The following is a 17,244-nucleotide window of genomic DNA, read 5'->3' on the forward strand; positions in this document are numbered from 1 at the left end:
GCTCCGCGCCCATCCTCCTTGCGGACAGCGAATTGGAGGAATTATTTCCGGGGGTCGCGTGAGTTTCCTGGAAGTCTTTCATAGTGAGTAGTTGGAGTCAGCTGTAGGGGACAAATTGGCGAGATATTTTTGAAAACAGTCATTTTTATATTTTTTGATGATTTTGGTTAACTTCCTAGTTGCATTATTTAGTTTGCGTTTGACATCCGGTGTTCTGTGTGTCTGCCATTCTCTTCTTAGTCTACGTTTTCCCGTTTTTCTGTGATTTTGTTAAATATGTAATGGGGATATTCATGTTTGCTGATAGAAGTCTTAGTAGGTGTGGAGGATCGGATAGCGTTTATTATGCTTAAGTATTCCTTAAGTTTATTATGTTTAAGTATTCCATGGCTGCTTCGATATCTTCATTAGTTTTTAGTGAAGTTAAGGCTGAAGTTGAGTGATTAAAGACTTCTCAAAGGAGCTGCCAGTTGGTGAGTTGGTTATGAATAAAGCTATTAGGTGTATTCTCGATAATTGTTGATCTGATTGTTGCTATCACGGGGGAATGATCAGAAGAGAGATCAGCCGAGGAGTTGATTTGGACGTATCTTGGCGAAATATTTTTAGTTATGAAGAAGTCAAGTAGGTCAGGTATTTTATTAGTGTCAGTGGGCCAGTGTGTGGGTTCGTATGTGGTGAGGTAGTTAAGATTGTTGGTTATTATGCTGTTTAAGAGATTTTTACCTTTTACTGTGACCAGTCTGCTGCCCCATTGGGTATGTTTGGCATTACAGTCTCCTCCAGCTATAAATCTATTGCGCAGAGCGTCAAGGAAGTTATCAAAGTCTTCTTTGGCGATAGAGTGTCTGGGAGGGCAGTATACTGCTGAAGTGGTAATTGTACCGTGGCAGTGTTCTATTGCTACGTTTGTTGCTTGGAGGTAGTCTTTCTGGAATGATGAAAGTTCGTAGTGCTTAATGTTGGATTTGATTATGATTCCGGTGCCACCGTAGGCCTTTCCGCTGGAATGTTGGGTATGTTTGAAGTTATAACCGTTTATTTTCAGATAGTTTTTGTCGGTGAAGTGGGTTTCCGATACGAGCATTACGTCGATTTGCTGTTGTTTTAAGAAGAGTTCTAGTTCGAATTTGTGTTGAGCTAGACCGTTGGCATTCCAAAGAGCTATGCGTCTTAGTTTTATTTTGCGTCTGGGCGTATTAATTTATCCATGATGAGTGTTAATCGTTGAGATATGTATAATTTTCAGTGCTGGACTAGGTTAAATGCGTAGTAGAGATACTTGTATGTGAATATCAATGTGTGGAAGTATGTGTGTCCGAAGCGTCTCGAAACAAATGAATGTAAACTCTTCAGTCGGCTAAGGTCCGTCGAAGAGTTGGTTAAGGTCCGTCGAAGAGTCGGTTAAGAGTCGTCGAAGAGTCGGTTTACAGTCGGGTATAGAAGAAAATGCTGAGACACGTGCAAGTGTGTATCGATGAATATATAAGGAATCGTCCATGAAATAAATATATCATTGTTTTAATATTAATCCTCAGTATAAATTTAGTGTTCCTATAACATTATTTCGGCCTCAAAGATCCACAATTCTCAACATTAATAATAATAGTAAGTTATTTATTTTGTCCTGAGTCTAGAGAAGTTGTCTGTGTCTTGTGGATTGGGAACACTATTTTGAGAATGGTCAGTATGAGTTTTCGGATTATTTTGATTTCCTTGTACTGCTTGGGCATAGGAGATTGAAGTAGTAGTGAATTTTGGAGGACCGGGTATTTGATTGGTTGTCTCTTTGGCTCTGAGTTTAGGATACTTTTTTATGTATAGGGTTTTGTAAGCTGAGCAATCTTTGTAGTAGCAGGATGGTTTCCTTGACAGTGGATGCACTTCGCTGGGGTTTCTGGTGATTTAGTGCACTGCTCAGTGGAGTGTATACCTGCACATTTAACGCAACGGAAATTATGATTGCAGTATTTCTGCGTATGACTGTACCTTTGGCACCTTTTACATAGCACTATCTCCTTTTTTTATTAAAGGAGGTTCGATTTTTACTACCGTATTCATTAGTCGAGTTATGTTATAGATTTGTTTGTTATTAGGTTTTTGTTTGAAGTCTATGAAGAATAGGAATAGCGGGTTTTTTGAGATTTTATGTCTTATGTTGCTGATGTTAATTACTTCATGACCAAGTTTATGGAGTTCGAACTTCAGTTCGTCTAAGTTAGCCGAGTGGTGGATGTTGCGTAGTACCACTCGATAAGGTCTTTCTTGTTTATGTTGGTAGATGTGATAGTAGCATTCAATGTTTTTAATAGTTTTGTTATCTTTCTATATGAGTCTGGGTTAGCCGGCGGAATTTTGACTTGGTTATTATTTATTTTTAGTTTATATTCCTCTTTGTTGATTTCTTTATCAATTGACTTTACCATTGTTCATATATCGATGACATCATCAACAAATATAGGTGGGGGAGGGGAATTTTTTTGCTTATGTAGGTTATTTGGTGAATCTGTAACGTGCATGGAGTCGTTTGTGGATTCTAGTATTGAGTATCTATTGTATGTGGTTACACAGCTTCTTGACTGTTCGTTCTGATTAGCGTTTGCGTTTGTTTTCACTGATTCTAGTTTACGCTTTTTAATGTTTTTGGTGTCAATAGTATAGAGGGATATATTGCTCTTTTGCCACGGAGGCGGTAGCGCGGTGCGGTGCGGTTTGCTCCAGAGAGACTGGTCGCGATTCTTGAGCCATCATCAAACTAGTTAATTCAAGTTGAATAACTAGTCGAGAGGCTGTGAGGCTATGATTCGAGTAGAGCTTAGGAGCGTTGGAATTTTTCACTAATAAGATTGCAAACACTTGGATTGTGTTTGTTTCGATTCAATTTCGACGGATGGGCGTCATGTGTTGTTTTGTGAACTTCACAGGGCACTAGACACACGTGTGCACGCTTCGGCACTCGGACTGGAACTCGTCTGGGATTTTGTAAGCGAAATTTTACTCACTTCCCGAACAATTAGAAAGCTGAAATTTAGAACGTTTGTTTCCGATGATAATACCACATAATTTTAAACAGTAGACAACTTTTTTGGAAAAAGTGGCCTGGTTAGCTGAGGTGAAATCTGAAAAAAAAGTCATTATATCATTGTATATGTCGGAGATGAAAGGACACCGGGACCTTCCTTTGGAATTCTTCGGAAAACCCCCAATATTTTGCCTTTATAACTTAATTCGATTATAATTGTTCGAGATTTGTGATAATCAGCTCGAGGCGACAACCAGTCGCCTGTAACGTCAATTCATATCAGAGGCCGGATGTGTGCAGGTTTCCACTACGGCTTTTTAGAAAAATTAGATTTTCTTTTTGATACATTTATAATTAAGATAATCATATGCTTAATACAGGGGTGTGATAAAGCTGGTATTGCAGCTTTCTGAGCTTCTCCAGTAGGAAAAAATAAATATACATTAAATCTTACTTCCATACTGTTTAAAATTGCTTCTAGAAGTAACTTGCAAAAAATTTACTTAAAATATATCGTTTTTTCGTATAAAAATACCACAGTACTATGCTCATCTTGGATTATATAGTAAGTGACATAACAGAAAGTTTAGTATAGTTTTAATATTCCTCCAGATAGTGAAATCCTGGTTATTCAGTGGATTTTTTATATCAAGAATTCTGTGTAATTTGCTACTTTTTTCTTGAATATTAAAAATTTGGCATAAGAAATCATACAGGCTGTTTCATTTAGTTTATTAAGAGTATGTCCTAAATTTCTTGATTTATTTAAGTAGTTTTTGGATGAACTGTCATTTTCCATACAATGTTACATTTCTTGATGGTTTTATTATTTACGATTGACAATTCTGTTGACTTTTGTAAAATCTTAGTTGCATCAGCAGTAATACAGAAATTTAATGTATATTATTCCCAACGTAAATGATATTGTTATGATACTGTGCAATGGAATGATTAATAAACATGAACTTTGATTTACAAGTGCCCTTCTTCCATTTTTGTTTCCATTATGAGATTAAGAGCTGTCACTAGCATGTTCCATTCCATTCAAGACATGTTCAGAATTATTTATATATCTTTCTTTTATTCCAAACGTTTTGTACGTTTTAATAAAATTGTAATTGTCGTTTTCTAGATTAAAACATATTTCTTGAAACAATACGTTTATTCTAATTGAACTGTAAATTTCACGAAAACTCCGGGATGCTAAAGCAACAGACATTCTTTCTAAATTATTACATATCCAGTATGCGATAATTCCAAGAAAACTGCTCTTTCTACCTGTCTATATATCAACGATTCTGCGTACAGACTACACATACTCTAAATTATACTTTATTTCTTCATAAAAATAAGTATATACACTCCTCGTTGAAAAGATAACCCAGGTGTGTTATCTTTAATTTCTCAATGACACGTGCAAAGTTTTTCGTCTGTAACGTTTAATATCAAAACATTATGAGCTCAGGATATGCGGTACGTTGAAAATAATTAAAAATCTTATGAGGTTTAGTGTGTAACAAAAAGAAATTGTTTTATTTTAAGAACAACAGTAACTACTTACTAAAAATATATACTTATTTAATAATCGGTACATCCCCCTTTATTTTCTATTACTTCTATTATACGATTTGGTATTGATTTATATAGTTTCTGGATATAATTTTGACATTGTCTCTTTTCTTATATCATGAAAATAATATTTTAATCCATCAGGACCATCCAAGTTGAATCTTTTTCATCTGAAAATAGTACTCCTCCATTCCAATAGTACTTCTCCATTTCTTTTTCCAATATATTCTTTCTTTTGCAAAGTGAAAACCTTCTACTTTGTATTTCGTTGTTAACGAAGGTTTCTTTTTCAATTTTAGCCTCTTAATATCTTTGCAGGATAGTAGAACTCGACGAACACTTGAAATACTGGCAATAACACTAGATTTTTCCATTATTGATTTTCAACAGTACTTTTCTTTTTGCCATAATCTTCAACATTTTTTAAGAAATTGTGTATTACTTTACGACTTCATCTTATTACTTTCGATACTTTTGCTACTGATAACTGTTGCTACTTTATTTCAAGAATTTGCTTTTTTTCAGACTCGTTTAATTTTTTTCCGCGTCCCACATACTTACAAATTTATATAATATTGTACTGTAATCTTTACTCGTTGGTAGATCATGAACTACTGAGCAATTTCTAAACATATTAACAGAGTGTTATCATTTCGACCTTAGTATGGAATAGTTTTTCTTTGTTACACACTAAACTTCATAATATTTTTAATTATTTTCAACGGACCGCATAGTCTGAGCTCATAATTTTTTGATATTATGCGTTACCGACGAAAAACTTTACATTGGTCATTGAGAAATTAAGGATAACACACCTCGGTTATCTTTTTAAGGAGGAGTGTATTCATTCTCAATCCGTTGACTAAGATAACGAAGACTTATAACATGCAATCTACATGCCGATATATTTAAATCGTTGAATATAAGTAAGAAAAAAATCTACGCGCTTTGGTAGTACCATTAAGACTAAGAAATATTTGATAATTGTTTTGGCGGAGGTTGTCGCTGCCAGATGAAAAGAGAGTTTGGCGTTTCGTCCCGGGACTACCGGTGGACTCGTCAGTAAGGCTATGCCCGGTAGTCCCTTTTTTTTTATTTGTTTATTTAGCCCAAGATACAGTTTTAGATACATATTCACAATAAACGGTGGATTTTTGTAATGATATGTTAGGCAAAGGTACCGATACGCGGCGGTACGACGTAGCCATGCTGTATTATGTGTCGGCGGTTTACATTTTTCGTTGTATAATACAATTTTTGGGTTTTAAGCCGTTGGGGAGCGGAGCTTTTTTATGAATTTTTTTTTATTTTTTTCTGTCCTGAAAACTTGGTCGCAAAACAGGACGCTTCGGTGGTCTGCTTTTTGGGTGCTGTGTAACTTTGGGAAGGGGTGGGATGAGAGGGAGGGGGCGGAGGAGGGGGATGTCAAATAGGTTTATTTACAATTATTTACAGTATTTACAGTTTACACCTGTGTTATACGGTGTCAGAATTGAGTTCTGTCGGTTTAATGTTCTCTCTTATTTTATTATGGATTCTGTATCCACCAATATTTTTTTGTGTTTTTTCTGTGTTTGTCTTTGGTGTCTTTCCGGAGGAGGGCCATGTTGTATCTCCATCTGGTCTCTGCGGTCTGTCCATTTATGTTTTCTTCGTAGAGTATGGTTTTGATCCCTATTTTATGCCCGGTAGTCCCTGCCTTAGACGTAGAGGGAATCTCGCTAGGTGCGGTATTTGTATCGTTCGCCCGTATATTCGACCGCTAGCGAGATAGACTCGTTGTCGTCGTAGCCCTCCGGTGTTGGCGGTTGGTACCCACGGATCGCCCGGGAGGTGTTGCGCCGCGTTGATGCCTCTACCTGTCGGCGTCCTGTTGATACCGATCCGCCACATTGTGCATAAAAAGGGCTACATCCACGATTTTGATGAAATTTAAATATGTTGTAAAATTTATCATTCTGAACAACTTTTTCCTATGTGTATAACCGCCGTTCGGTTTTAGTTTCCGAAATTTTGGCAAAAAACTCTTACTACTACTGACTATTGACTTTTGCATGCACATCCATGGCAACGTATACATCTGCATGATGTAACCGTTTATCTACTGTTTCTATAAACACATGTGCATAATAGGTAAACAGGTCGAAAAAGTACCTCAAAAGGATAGAGTAGAAATATGTTATAAAGCACAATGGCGGAAGTTATAAATGCAAGGTTGTCTAATATGAAATAGTTTAAAAATTATACAAAAAAAAGATCTCTTTTTTAACACACAAACCTCACATAGTTTAACGGCTGCCTTTCGCAATTGTTACACAAACGCAAATCTTATCGCAGTAAAATGAAAACATTGATTATCCCCATTAGATATAGATTAATTTTTTCAATTCAGCTACCCTAATATACAAAATTATATTACGTATCGGGTAATAGTCAGCCTTCCCACGATAATCAAATCGATCAGTGTTTTCATTTTTCTGGGATTGTAAGGTTTGAGTTTGTGTAATTTTAAATAGTGGTTGCCGACAAGCGGCTGACGACACTTGCGAGATTTTTGCGTTCAGATGACTTTTTATATTTTGAAATTAGTCCCGAGTTAGTAAAAAAAAAAGAAATAAATATTGAAAAGTTCGGCCGTTATAGAGATTATCTGCCGGAGATTATCTGTCACTGTGATGTGACATAGAAACAATAGATAAGCGGTTATTCTATGATGATACATATGTACCATGAGCGTACACGTATAAGCAATATACAATATAGTAGTAGTAATAGTTTCTTGCTAATATCTTGTGTGGCGGTTATATCTGTAGGAAAATTTTTTTTATACATAATTACTAAGTATTTAATACTATCTCTATCAAATTGGTCTTGCGTTAAAATATTCCAAAGCTTCTTTATACATTTTCTTCAAATACTTACTTCTGGCCGTCCACATTTTACACGAGCTTTATGTGTCTTGTACTCCTACACTGTTTTTCCCCGTATTTTCGCTTCACATGCGTGATAAAATTGAATTATCTTCCATAACCGCTCATTGCAATTTGTACTTTATACACAATACGATTTTATCAGAATTTATAGCACTTTCCTCTGGCAAATATTCAAAAAATTTTGTATCACCTACAGTTGGAAGTTTGATCTGATGATATGAAAGTTATATAAACTCAATGGTAGATACCGCCATTCTGCACGAAAGAATTGTATATATTACTATAAGATATTAAAATCACAGCGTAGATATCCTTTGTAGTGTTACTGTACTGCTGGGTTGTGAACTTGACTGACAAGCAGTTTACAAGATTATACATTATGATTATATGCTAGAATGGATATCAAGAATATCAATCACTTCTATTGAATCGAACAATTAAGTTTATAAACTATGCATAAATTAATCACTGAATTGCTTAACAATTATTGACTTATGATTAAAAACTACAAAAGTTATTCATGATCACTGATTTATTTGAAGAATGATTGGTAATTATGCGGAAAAGAGTGTTTAGGTTGGATTTTTAGATGAATTTAGGGATTCTGTTCCCCCTATCCATCCCATGAAATTTTCCTCTCTTTTACCGCGAAGGAAATCTTCGAAAGATAGCCTTCATAGCCCCTGGAAAGAGGATGCAGAATAGCGTAGAATTCTTTCCCATTAAATCTCTCATGGTAGTCGTCTTCAGGTGCGACGCAGAAGCCCTGGGAACACTGAACTCATAGGATCTAACCTACTAAACTAACCTAAACATACCGTAAAATTGTTAGAATCGCAAACCTACACAAATGTATATGCAACTTTATTTTTAATCTCTTATTTCGAAGTAAATTTAATGTAATAAATACTACTTTCTTTTTGTCATAACTTTTGAACACGATCGTTCCACGGTTCGGCAAAGTGAATGTGGACTCAAGACATTCTCCACAATAACATATATCGAGATCAAGGTTATTGAAGTTGAGGCCCCCTTTCCTACATGGTTAATCAATAATTAATTGAGTAATTATTACAGTTACTATGATTACATTTAATAATCGATTACGGAAGTGGTTATATGACAATCAGTTACTGCTCAATTCTGCTTGAAATCCCTGCTTCAAGTTTGCGCTATGAATATTGATTAATAATATTGAACTTTGATCGCACGTAATCAATATTATTATTAATATCTTTGCTTAGCAATATTGATGCATGGATGTTAAAATATTAAAATTGTCATAAATCTTAATCCTACAATATCGAATGCGTAGGATTAATACTATTGCCAATATGTATTTGAATGTATTGAAAATATTAGCGATCATATGTCGGCTCCTGTAATGTTAACTGACATCAACTTACATTTTACTGTGATAGAACATATAGTAACAAGAATCATTTATAATTCCTCTTCAATACCTTTAGAACAATTTGACGAGCAAAATCGGTGTCACATGTGAAGATAAAAATATTACCTCAGTTTTGTTTGAACGGAACTTATTATTTGCTAGGAGGGATGATCCATTACATTACATGGACCTATTAATAACACAGTCCTCAAACGAATATTTTTGTTCTTTAAAAATTTTGTTATAAATACTACAAAGTTGATATGAAATTGATTCCGAGATATGAAAATGATTATCTAAGCCGTTTTACTTTAAGTAGTATATATCTACATGGTAGAATATTGCCACTAACATGTGTAAATGCTTTTGGATTTATTGAATAACCAATTACAAGAAGGTAGAGCTTATAATCTTCTAAGTCGTAGTATACGCGAAAGTATTGCATTCTTTTCTCCTTTTTCATAAACTGAAGTTTTCTTCTTTAGTTTTGATAGCAAAGTTTTGGACAATTGGTAACAATTGGTACAGACTTATCTCTTTATATCGTCTAACTGCTGCATGGCCGGCAGATAGCTTTTCTATTTGAATGAGTACTTTGGTAAATTCCATATCGATGTTTAAAATTGTTCAGTTATATTTTACTCGTAGTAAATTTTCCATCATTATTAATCATTGTTTTTGTAAAAATGTAAAACTTTTACCTGTAAAATCAGAGCACTGACTGATGCGAGTTCTCAACTAATTGGCGATCAGTCAGATTGCAACCGATCGGTTGATATCGCGAACCGTTTTTCTTTTTTATTATTTAACTTGTACTTTACAATTTGTCCAGCTGGACATTCGGTAAATTTTTTTAGCTTAATTGCTAAATAACATGTAGATGGCTACCCCCAGCAGGATACCATTTTCAAGTTTGATAATTTTATTTCTTTGGTGAGGTCAGTGGGGTGATTTCTTTTTAGTCTTCTTTCTATGACAGTTTTGCTCGCTTCAGCAACTGGTTCAGCAGTTGGTTTGAATGTGTTGCCGTTCTTTCCTTGTATTTTTCTGCGTACATGCTGATTTCTTCTTTGACCGTTGGTATTTTTAAGTCTTTGCGTATATCCTCGTTTCTGACATACCATAGGGCGTTGACTATTGTTCTCAGTATCTTCGATTGTAGCGACTCTAGTTTATTTATGTGGCTCATTGCTGCTGTCCCCCATAGTGGTATCCCGCACGTCTAAACTGACATTATGATCGCCTTGTAAATTTTTGGTTTATTTTCTACGCTGAGTTTAGAATTTCAACTAGTTAACCAGTACATGTGTCTGATTGGATATTTGATGGTTTCCATTTTCGTAGTGTAAATGTAATATGGTTGCATTTACTGAGGTTTGCTTTTATTTGTTTACCTTGTAGCCATTTTCCTATTTTTATGATACGCTCTTGTAATAATGTGACTGCTGTTTCTAGATTAGTGTGCCTGACTAGTACAGACGTGTCGTCCGCGAATGTCAGTATTTTGCTGTTGGTAGTTGTTGGTACGTCGACTGTGTATAGTGCGTGTAATATTGGTCTTATTAAGTTAGAAAAATGTACCAAATGTCCACCTGGACGAATTGTAAAGTACAAATTAAATAATAATAAAAGAAAATATTGGTCCTAAGACGCTTCCTTGCAGTACCCGTCTTCATGTCTTTTACTTCAGAATATACATTCTTTATTTTTACTACAAAGGCTCTGTTGCTTAGGTATGATTTAAGTAAGTGGTCGATTTGCTTCGGGAAATGTTGTTTGATTGTTTGTCAGAGGCTTTCATGGTTCACTTTGTCAAATGCTTTCTCGATGTCCATGAAGAGGGTTGTACAGTATTGTTTCTTTTCTATTGCTAGTAAAATTTCGTGGACGAGCCTATGCATTTGCTTTATCGTGGAGTGTTTATTTCTGAATCTAAATTGGTGATCTGGTATTAATTTTTCTTCCTCTGTTGTTGGTTTTAGGCGATCGCATAATACTTTCTTTAGTATTTTGGAAAACATAAGAAGTAGTGATATTGGTCTGTAAGGTACAGTTTGGTGTGAGTTTTTGCCTGGCTTAGGTAACATTATGATCTGTGTTAGCTTCCATAGATTAGGAAAGTATCAGATTCTTAAAATTGCATTGAATATTATTGTGATTAAACGTATTGCTTCTGGAGAAGGTTTTTTTCTAATTTTGGGGGAATTCTAATTTCTTGTGCTGTTGTATTAGGTATGGTGTAGTGCTTGTCAGTTGGAGTACTAGTATTTTGCGCATTTTCGTCTGAATGACATTTGGTTTTACTGCTGTGAATATTATATGGAATAAATGTATTACAAAGGTAGTTGCAAAGTTTTGCAGCTTGCTCTTCGTTGCTTTTGGCCCATGAGTTGTCTGCTTTTCTGATTGCTAAGATTAGTTTTATTGACTTCTTTATTCTGTTCGTGGCTTTCCATAGAGAGTAGTTGACATTCTCGTACGCAGAGTGTCTCTATGAATTTTGAGAATTCGTTATTATTATGATTTTTTATTTTACTTTTTATTTCCTTTACGAGTTTGTTTAGGTACTTTTTGTTTTCGCGTGTTCTGCTTTCCCCGTGCTCATTTTGCTTTCGCTTTCCTTTTTTCTCTGATTTTGTGAAGGATGTCTGTTGGAATTATTTTTGTTTGCCTGTTGTTTGGTTCATAATTAGTAGTTGCCCATGCTGCTTCTTGTATAATTTATGTCAATGTTGTTATTGCCTGTGTTCGGGTGTTTCTAGTGGAATATTGCAGTTGATTTTGTTTACGATTAGTTCTTTAAATGTTTGCCATTTGGTATTTTTATCGCAAAGCGACTCTAATTTGATATAAAGTATTGGTCTGCTTGTATATTCTATTATTATCGGTGTATGATCAGAGCTAAGCTCAAGACGGGTGTTATTTTTAATTTGTTTGCGTTTAGTCCTTTTATAACTGCAAAATCAAGCAAGTCAGGATTTTTGTTTAGATCTGTCGGCCAGTATGTTGGTCTTCCTGTGGATAGTATGTTGAGAATACTAGCTCCAATATATTGTTCTAATATTGCACCTCGAGGTGTGTTAATTCTTGAGCCCCATAGCGTGTGCTTTGCATTGAAATCTCCTGCTGCGATGTATTTGTCACCTAAGAATTGAAAATACTGTTCCCATTTTTGTAATGTCATTTTGTGTCGCGGTGGTGCATATATTGCTGATATCTAGAAGTAATTGCCATTAGTTTGTATTGTAATGGTGGATGCTTGAACGTGTTCCTGACTAATTTGATTATGTAAGTGGTGTTTGATATCGTTTCTTATTATCACTGCGGCCCCTCCGTGTGCTTTTCCTGAGGGGTGTTGGTATCATAGATTGTGTAATATGGTATTTTCATATAGCTTATTGAAGTGAAATGTGTTTCTGAAACAAGTAATATGTCAATATTATTGTTGTACAGAAATGTTTTAGTTTCGAAGGCCTCTTGTTGAAGGGTATTGCAGTTCCAAGCTGCTATTTTCAGCGTGTCCATTTCTATTTTTTACTTAACATGTTTGTAAGTAGTTGTAGCATGACTGTAATTTGTTGTGTTTGTTGCCTGAGTACTGCATTTTGCTCACTTATCATTTTTCTTATCATTTCAGTGTTTTTGATGGATTGCTTGAGGAGTTCCTTGATTTCTGTAGCGTCGTTATTGTTGTTGTTTTGGTTTTGATTGTTTAAGGGTGGTTTGATTAGTTATTTGTGCATAACTTCGGCTGCCAAAGGTGCTGATGCTTCTATGGCTAGTGTTCGATACGTTCTGTACATTTGGTGTTGGCTCTGGTTCTGCAATTTCTTGTTGTGAGGGATGGTTGCTGTATGTTCTGCTTCGAAGCGATGGAAACAGTTTTCGTTGTAGTTGTTTTCTGACTTCGCATTCTTTATAGCTTGCTGGGTGGTTTCCATTACAGTTATAGCATTTTACTTCGTTTATCTTTCCTGTGTATAGGCACTTTGCTCTTAGGTGCTTTTCTGCACATTTGACACACGCCGGGTTTCTGTTGCAATATTCTTTTGTGTCTTGTGTGTATTGTTGACACCGTATGCATTGCGGTATGTCCTTCTTATAACGAGATGGCTCAATTGTTACTATTGTGTTTAGGATTTTTTTAATGTCAAAGATTTCATTGCTGTTAGCTTTGGGTTTAAATTCTATTAGAAACAGCGGCAATGGCTATTTCGTATCATACCTGTTTATATTATTTATTGTTCTTGTTGAGTGTCCCATTTTTACTTATTCCTCACATATATTTTTTGTGTTTGTCCTTTGGTGTAGACCTCTAATTACTATTTTGTAGCTTTTTTCTGTTTTGAGCTGGTATGTATGATACCCAACGTTTTTCTCCTTTAATGCTTGCGTCACTTTTCTAAAGATTTCTGGAGTTTTTGTTTGTATTTTTACTTGTTCTAGTTTTAATTGCTTTATACCGTAGTTTTCTTTTCCAGCAGTATTGTTCAATAAATCGATTAGGGGATCTATTATTTGGGCATCTATGTAGATCTGTTATGGTTTAACGATATGAGTTGTAACCTTTTCTTTTGGGTCTGTATCTATTTCTTCTATTACTAAATCGAATGAATTTCGGAGTGAGATATCTTGTAGCCATTGTTGCTTTTCTGTATGTGAAGTTCTCGTGGCGCTTGGGCCTGGTATTATTGTACGCTTTTTATGCGCTTTTGGTGTCTTCCAGTGTTCACCTTAATATGATAGTTCGTCATCGTAGCTGTTTTCTTCTTGGTTTGGTATCGTTTCCATTTCTTTTGTAGCTTTATTTATGTAATATATTTCACCTTTGTTCGTTATTTTGATTGGTAGTATTTGCTGTTGCATTTTGTAACTTTACCATTTGTCAGTGTTTGTTGCCTTTTCGTTCACCTAAATTCACTGCTTTGCACACTTTCACTGAAGCAGAGTTTCTCACGTCGTGCCCAGGCAGAAGTGATCGCGATCCGTGAATGAGATTAAGTCTCAAGGTGGAGATAAATTGAAGATGCGGTGTAGTATTATGTTTAATTAATTTATTTGCACCCCTTAGTATACATGGAAAGAACCACTAGTCAGTTACAATATTGAACGATTGAAGATTGAAAAACTACTGTCGTTCTGTGATGGTTGTGTCTAATGTATGGAACCAGTGGGTTGGTTATTGGCAATTTTAGTTAGGACAGTGTGAGCAACGGTTATTGCTGCTAATTAGATAAGAAAAAGACTGATGGGTAAGGATGGGGCTAGCCGTCCCCAATCAAAAGACGCTCGTGGATGGTATTGCATAGGAAAAATCCGTTTCCTGTGTTTTCTCGTAATGGACAATAACTCTAAGGAATGCTTCAACTCAAAAGATACTTGTGCGGTCTTAAGAACCTTAACTATAATATTGCTAAAATTTTTTATAGGTCCGCAATAAGGATGATTAGACATCTGGTTTATGTAGAGAGTCACGGGATGTAACTAACGGCCACTCCACATCCCGTACACTGATAGTCATATCTCCCTCATATGAAATCCAGAAACAAAATGTCTTTTTATAAATAAACGTCTTCATTAATAGCTGTTTTTAATTCTTCTATTCGGGCATAGTTTGTAATTTATTACTTCAATAGAACGTTAATATTTTTGTTTTGTTTTGCTCCAATCACCAATGTTACATTCACCTACGCCAAATAAAAAGAAATTAATCTTAATGACTCATCTAAATCTATTCATTGTAGGGCTTCACTTTCCTTTGCATTTACATTGCCTTTATATTACCACTAAAATTTATGATTCTTTATTATCACATGTTCTTCGTCTTTTGTATTTGCCGTTAAGTTAAAATAAAATAAATAGTGGGGATTAGTTAGGTCGTGATTATACAGAGAGCGGCGAGCGATAAACGGCAAAATTGACATTTGTGGCGGCAACATTGAGCTCTGCATAAACATCCAGAAAAGGGGGAAAATTATGCCGCTGCTCCCTATTTCTTCCCATAGTCCCACATAGTCCACTCTGGACATGCGTAACAGCATTTTCCCCTCCTCGTGCGCGCAAAAAAATGTATATTTCTACAATACATATGATTATCTTGCCATAAAATCGGCTTACACCTGATTAAAGATTCGATACCAAAATCCAAAATATTTATCGTTACTATCTATTTACCGCTTAGATGCCTACTAAAAGAATAAATATAATGGAATACACAATGGCAAATATCGGCCTTTGCTCTGTTACGTAGTTACTATATAGATTATCTTATATAAATTTATGAGTTTAATTTATTTTCTGCCGCTGTCTTTTCATTTGTCTCGCTACTCTTGCCGCTCGCATTATCAAGCTCGGCTTATCGCCGCTCTGTTTATAATCACGACCTTATCCATAATGAGACAATACGGTATATACTTAACAGCATTGCTTCGATTGCTTCAGAAATTCATTAGTTCATCAATGTCCCACTGTATAAGTATATTGTAAATAAAGTTAGTGCAAAAAGTTATAAAACTTTATCGTTTTTCGAGATAAACGGACGAGTTGCAACACAATTCCAGAAATGAAATGCGAGAAAAACAGAATGAAATGCAATAAAAAACATTTTAACCTTGAGTTTAAAGGTCAAAATCAATTCTGCAGTTTACTTTTTTAATAGATCTCTATTAATCTAAGAATGTTAAATCATCATTATAAGCAGTTCTTAGAAAACTAGATAAAGCGATGGAAATGAAGTAGGGTTTGTATTAACCACGCTTTATTCTTTATTTTTATGACAAAACTCTTTATATATAAATGCAGAACAGAATGCGATTAACGACTGTTTAGCTAGGAGACAAAAGATTTAGAACAAAGAAATGTTTTGATTTCGCTCCAATAGATGTCGTTTTTGATACCATGTATTGTTCTAATTCCTTAACATAAACTGTGACAAACATTCTTACACCCTATATAACAAATCAAGAATAATATTACAAAGCAAGAATAGTATTAAAGATTCTAGTATTAATATTGATATGATCATTTTTTGACAAGCTTAATATTGGGTTTTAAAACGATTAATAATGCAGTAAAAGTATGAAAATTAACAATACTTATTTTTACATGTTTCCTTCAGCAATTATGACAATAAAAAAGAAGTATATGAAATGTGTGTAACAATTGAATATTAATACCTAATTTTCATAATTTGTAGATTGTTAACAACATATCGTGCTTTGGAGCGACTTTCACAAAGCGAATTCAATTTAGATCAGTTGGAAGTTGTAGCGAGTGCAGCACAAACAGCCTCTGGAACTACATTGCTGGTCCCTGGAACAACAGGTACTACTGGACCTGCACTATTGGGACAAAAGGAACGAAACCATGCTTTGACCATTAAAGACGTTGAAAGAGAACGTGGAAATCAATTATCCAAATATGAAAGAAATATGATGATCTTTAATTGGCTACATACTCTTGACGATACTGCTATTGTTGACAGTACAGAATAAATTGTGTTAACAGTGCTAGAGGCCGAAAGATTTAACCGGTTAAGATCGTTAAGAATTAAAACTACCCTAAAAAAGTGCAAGGGCCAGAAAATGTTTTATTTTAAATAAAAAAACAGAGAATACACATTGCCGTGTAGAAGGAGATAAAAACGTGTTATGGTGGAAAATATATCCAGAATTCAGAGATGCCGCCCATAAGTGTAGTCGATGGTTTACTAAACTAAGACACACACAGATTTCGCTAAGTAGTTAATGATGGAGAAATATCTAATCGATTATGTAGATCTTTGAACCTCTGATACAGGGTTCTATGTAAATCTGACACTTTTTCCACCGACACCAGACATACATTTGACCTATAACAATTTTGAATGACAACAACTTTAACTGATTGACAGTATTAGCACAGCGAAATAACATTTTCGGTAAAGTCTGGTGTCGGTGAGCTGTTGTCGGTGATTTCAATGGGACTTCTGATATAATAATCTTGGGCGATTATAATTAACCTTTCCACTACGCTTAACATTAACATTTAATTACGATACATGTTATAAAAGTTTGTATCAAAGTATATTAAAATTCAAATTTCTCACAACAAATAACATTGAACAATTATTTACTCTTTTACGATTTAAGGCATTATTTTTATAATACATTAATATACTGAGTATAATTTTACAATCTATGTTTGGAAGTGCACCATTTAAATTTCAAAGAATTCAGCGTGTGACGTCACTTGTACGCACTTACGGGTATCCCAGAACATTATGTAGTGCCAAATTGATGTTGCGGTGTTCAGGAAGTCAAATAGATAAAAAACGTTCCATATGCAAG

General features: G+C 34.9%; 1 protein-coding gene across 2 annotated transcripts in view; it reads left to right on the forward strand.

Moving 5' to 3' along the window:
* LOC117212435 overlaps positions 1–17,012 on the forward strand; it is an 84,894-nt gene extending 67,882 nt beyond the window's left edge. For both annotated transcript variants that reach the window (XM_033457274.1, XM_033457273.1), the window contains one exon: positions 16,113–17,012. In XM_033457274.1, the coding sequence (XP_033313165.1) occupies positions 16,113–16,410 (298 nt within the window). In that variant the 3' untranslated portion in view covers positions 16,411–17,012. The remainder of the gene's footprint in view (positions 1–16,112) is intronic.
* The last annotated feature ends 232 nt before the right edge of the window (positions 17,013–17,244 follow it).

This window comes from Bombus bifarius, unplaced genomic scaffold (assembly GCF_011952205.1).
Source record: "Bombus bifarius isolate JDL3187 unplaced genomic scaffold, Bbif_JDL3187 scf7180000008297, whole genome shotgun sequence".
Taxonomy (NCBI): Eukaryota; Metazoa; Arthropoda; class Insecta; order Hymenoptera; family Apidae; genus Bombus; species Bombus bifarius.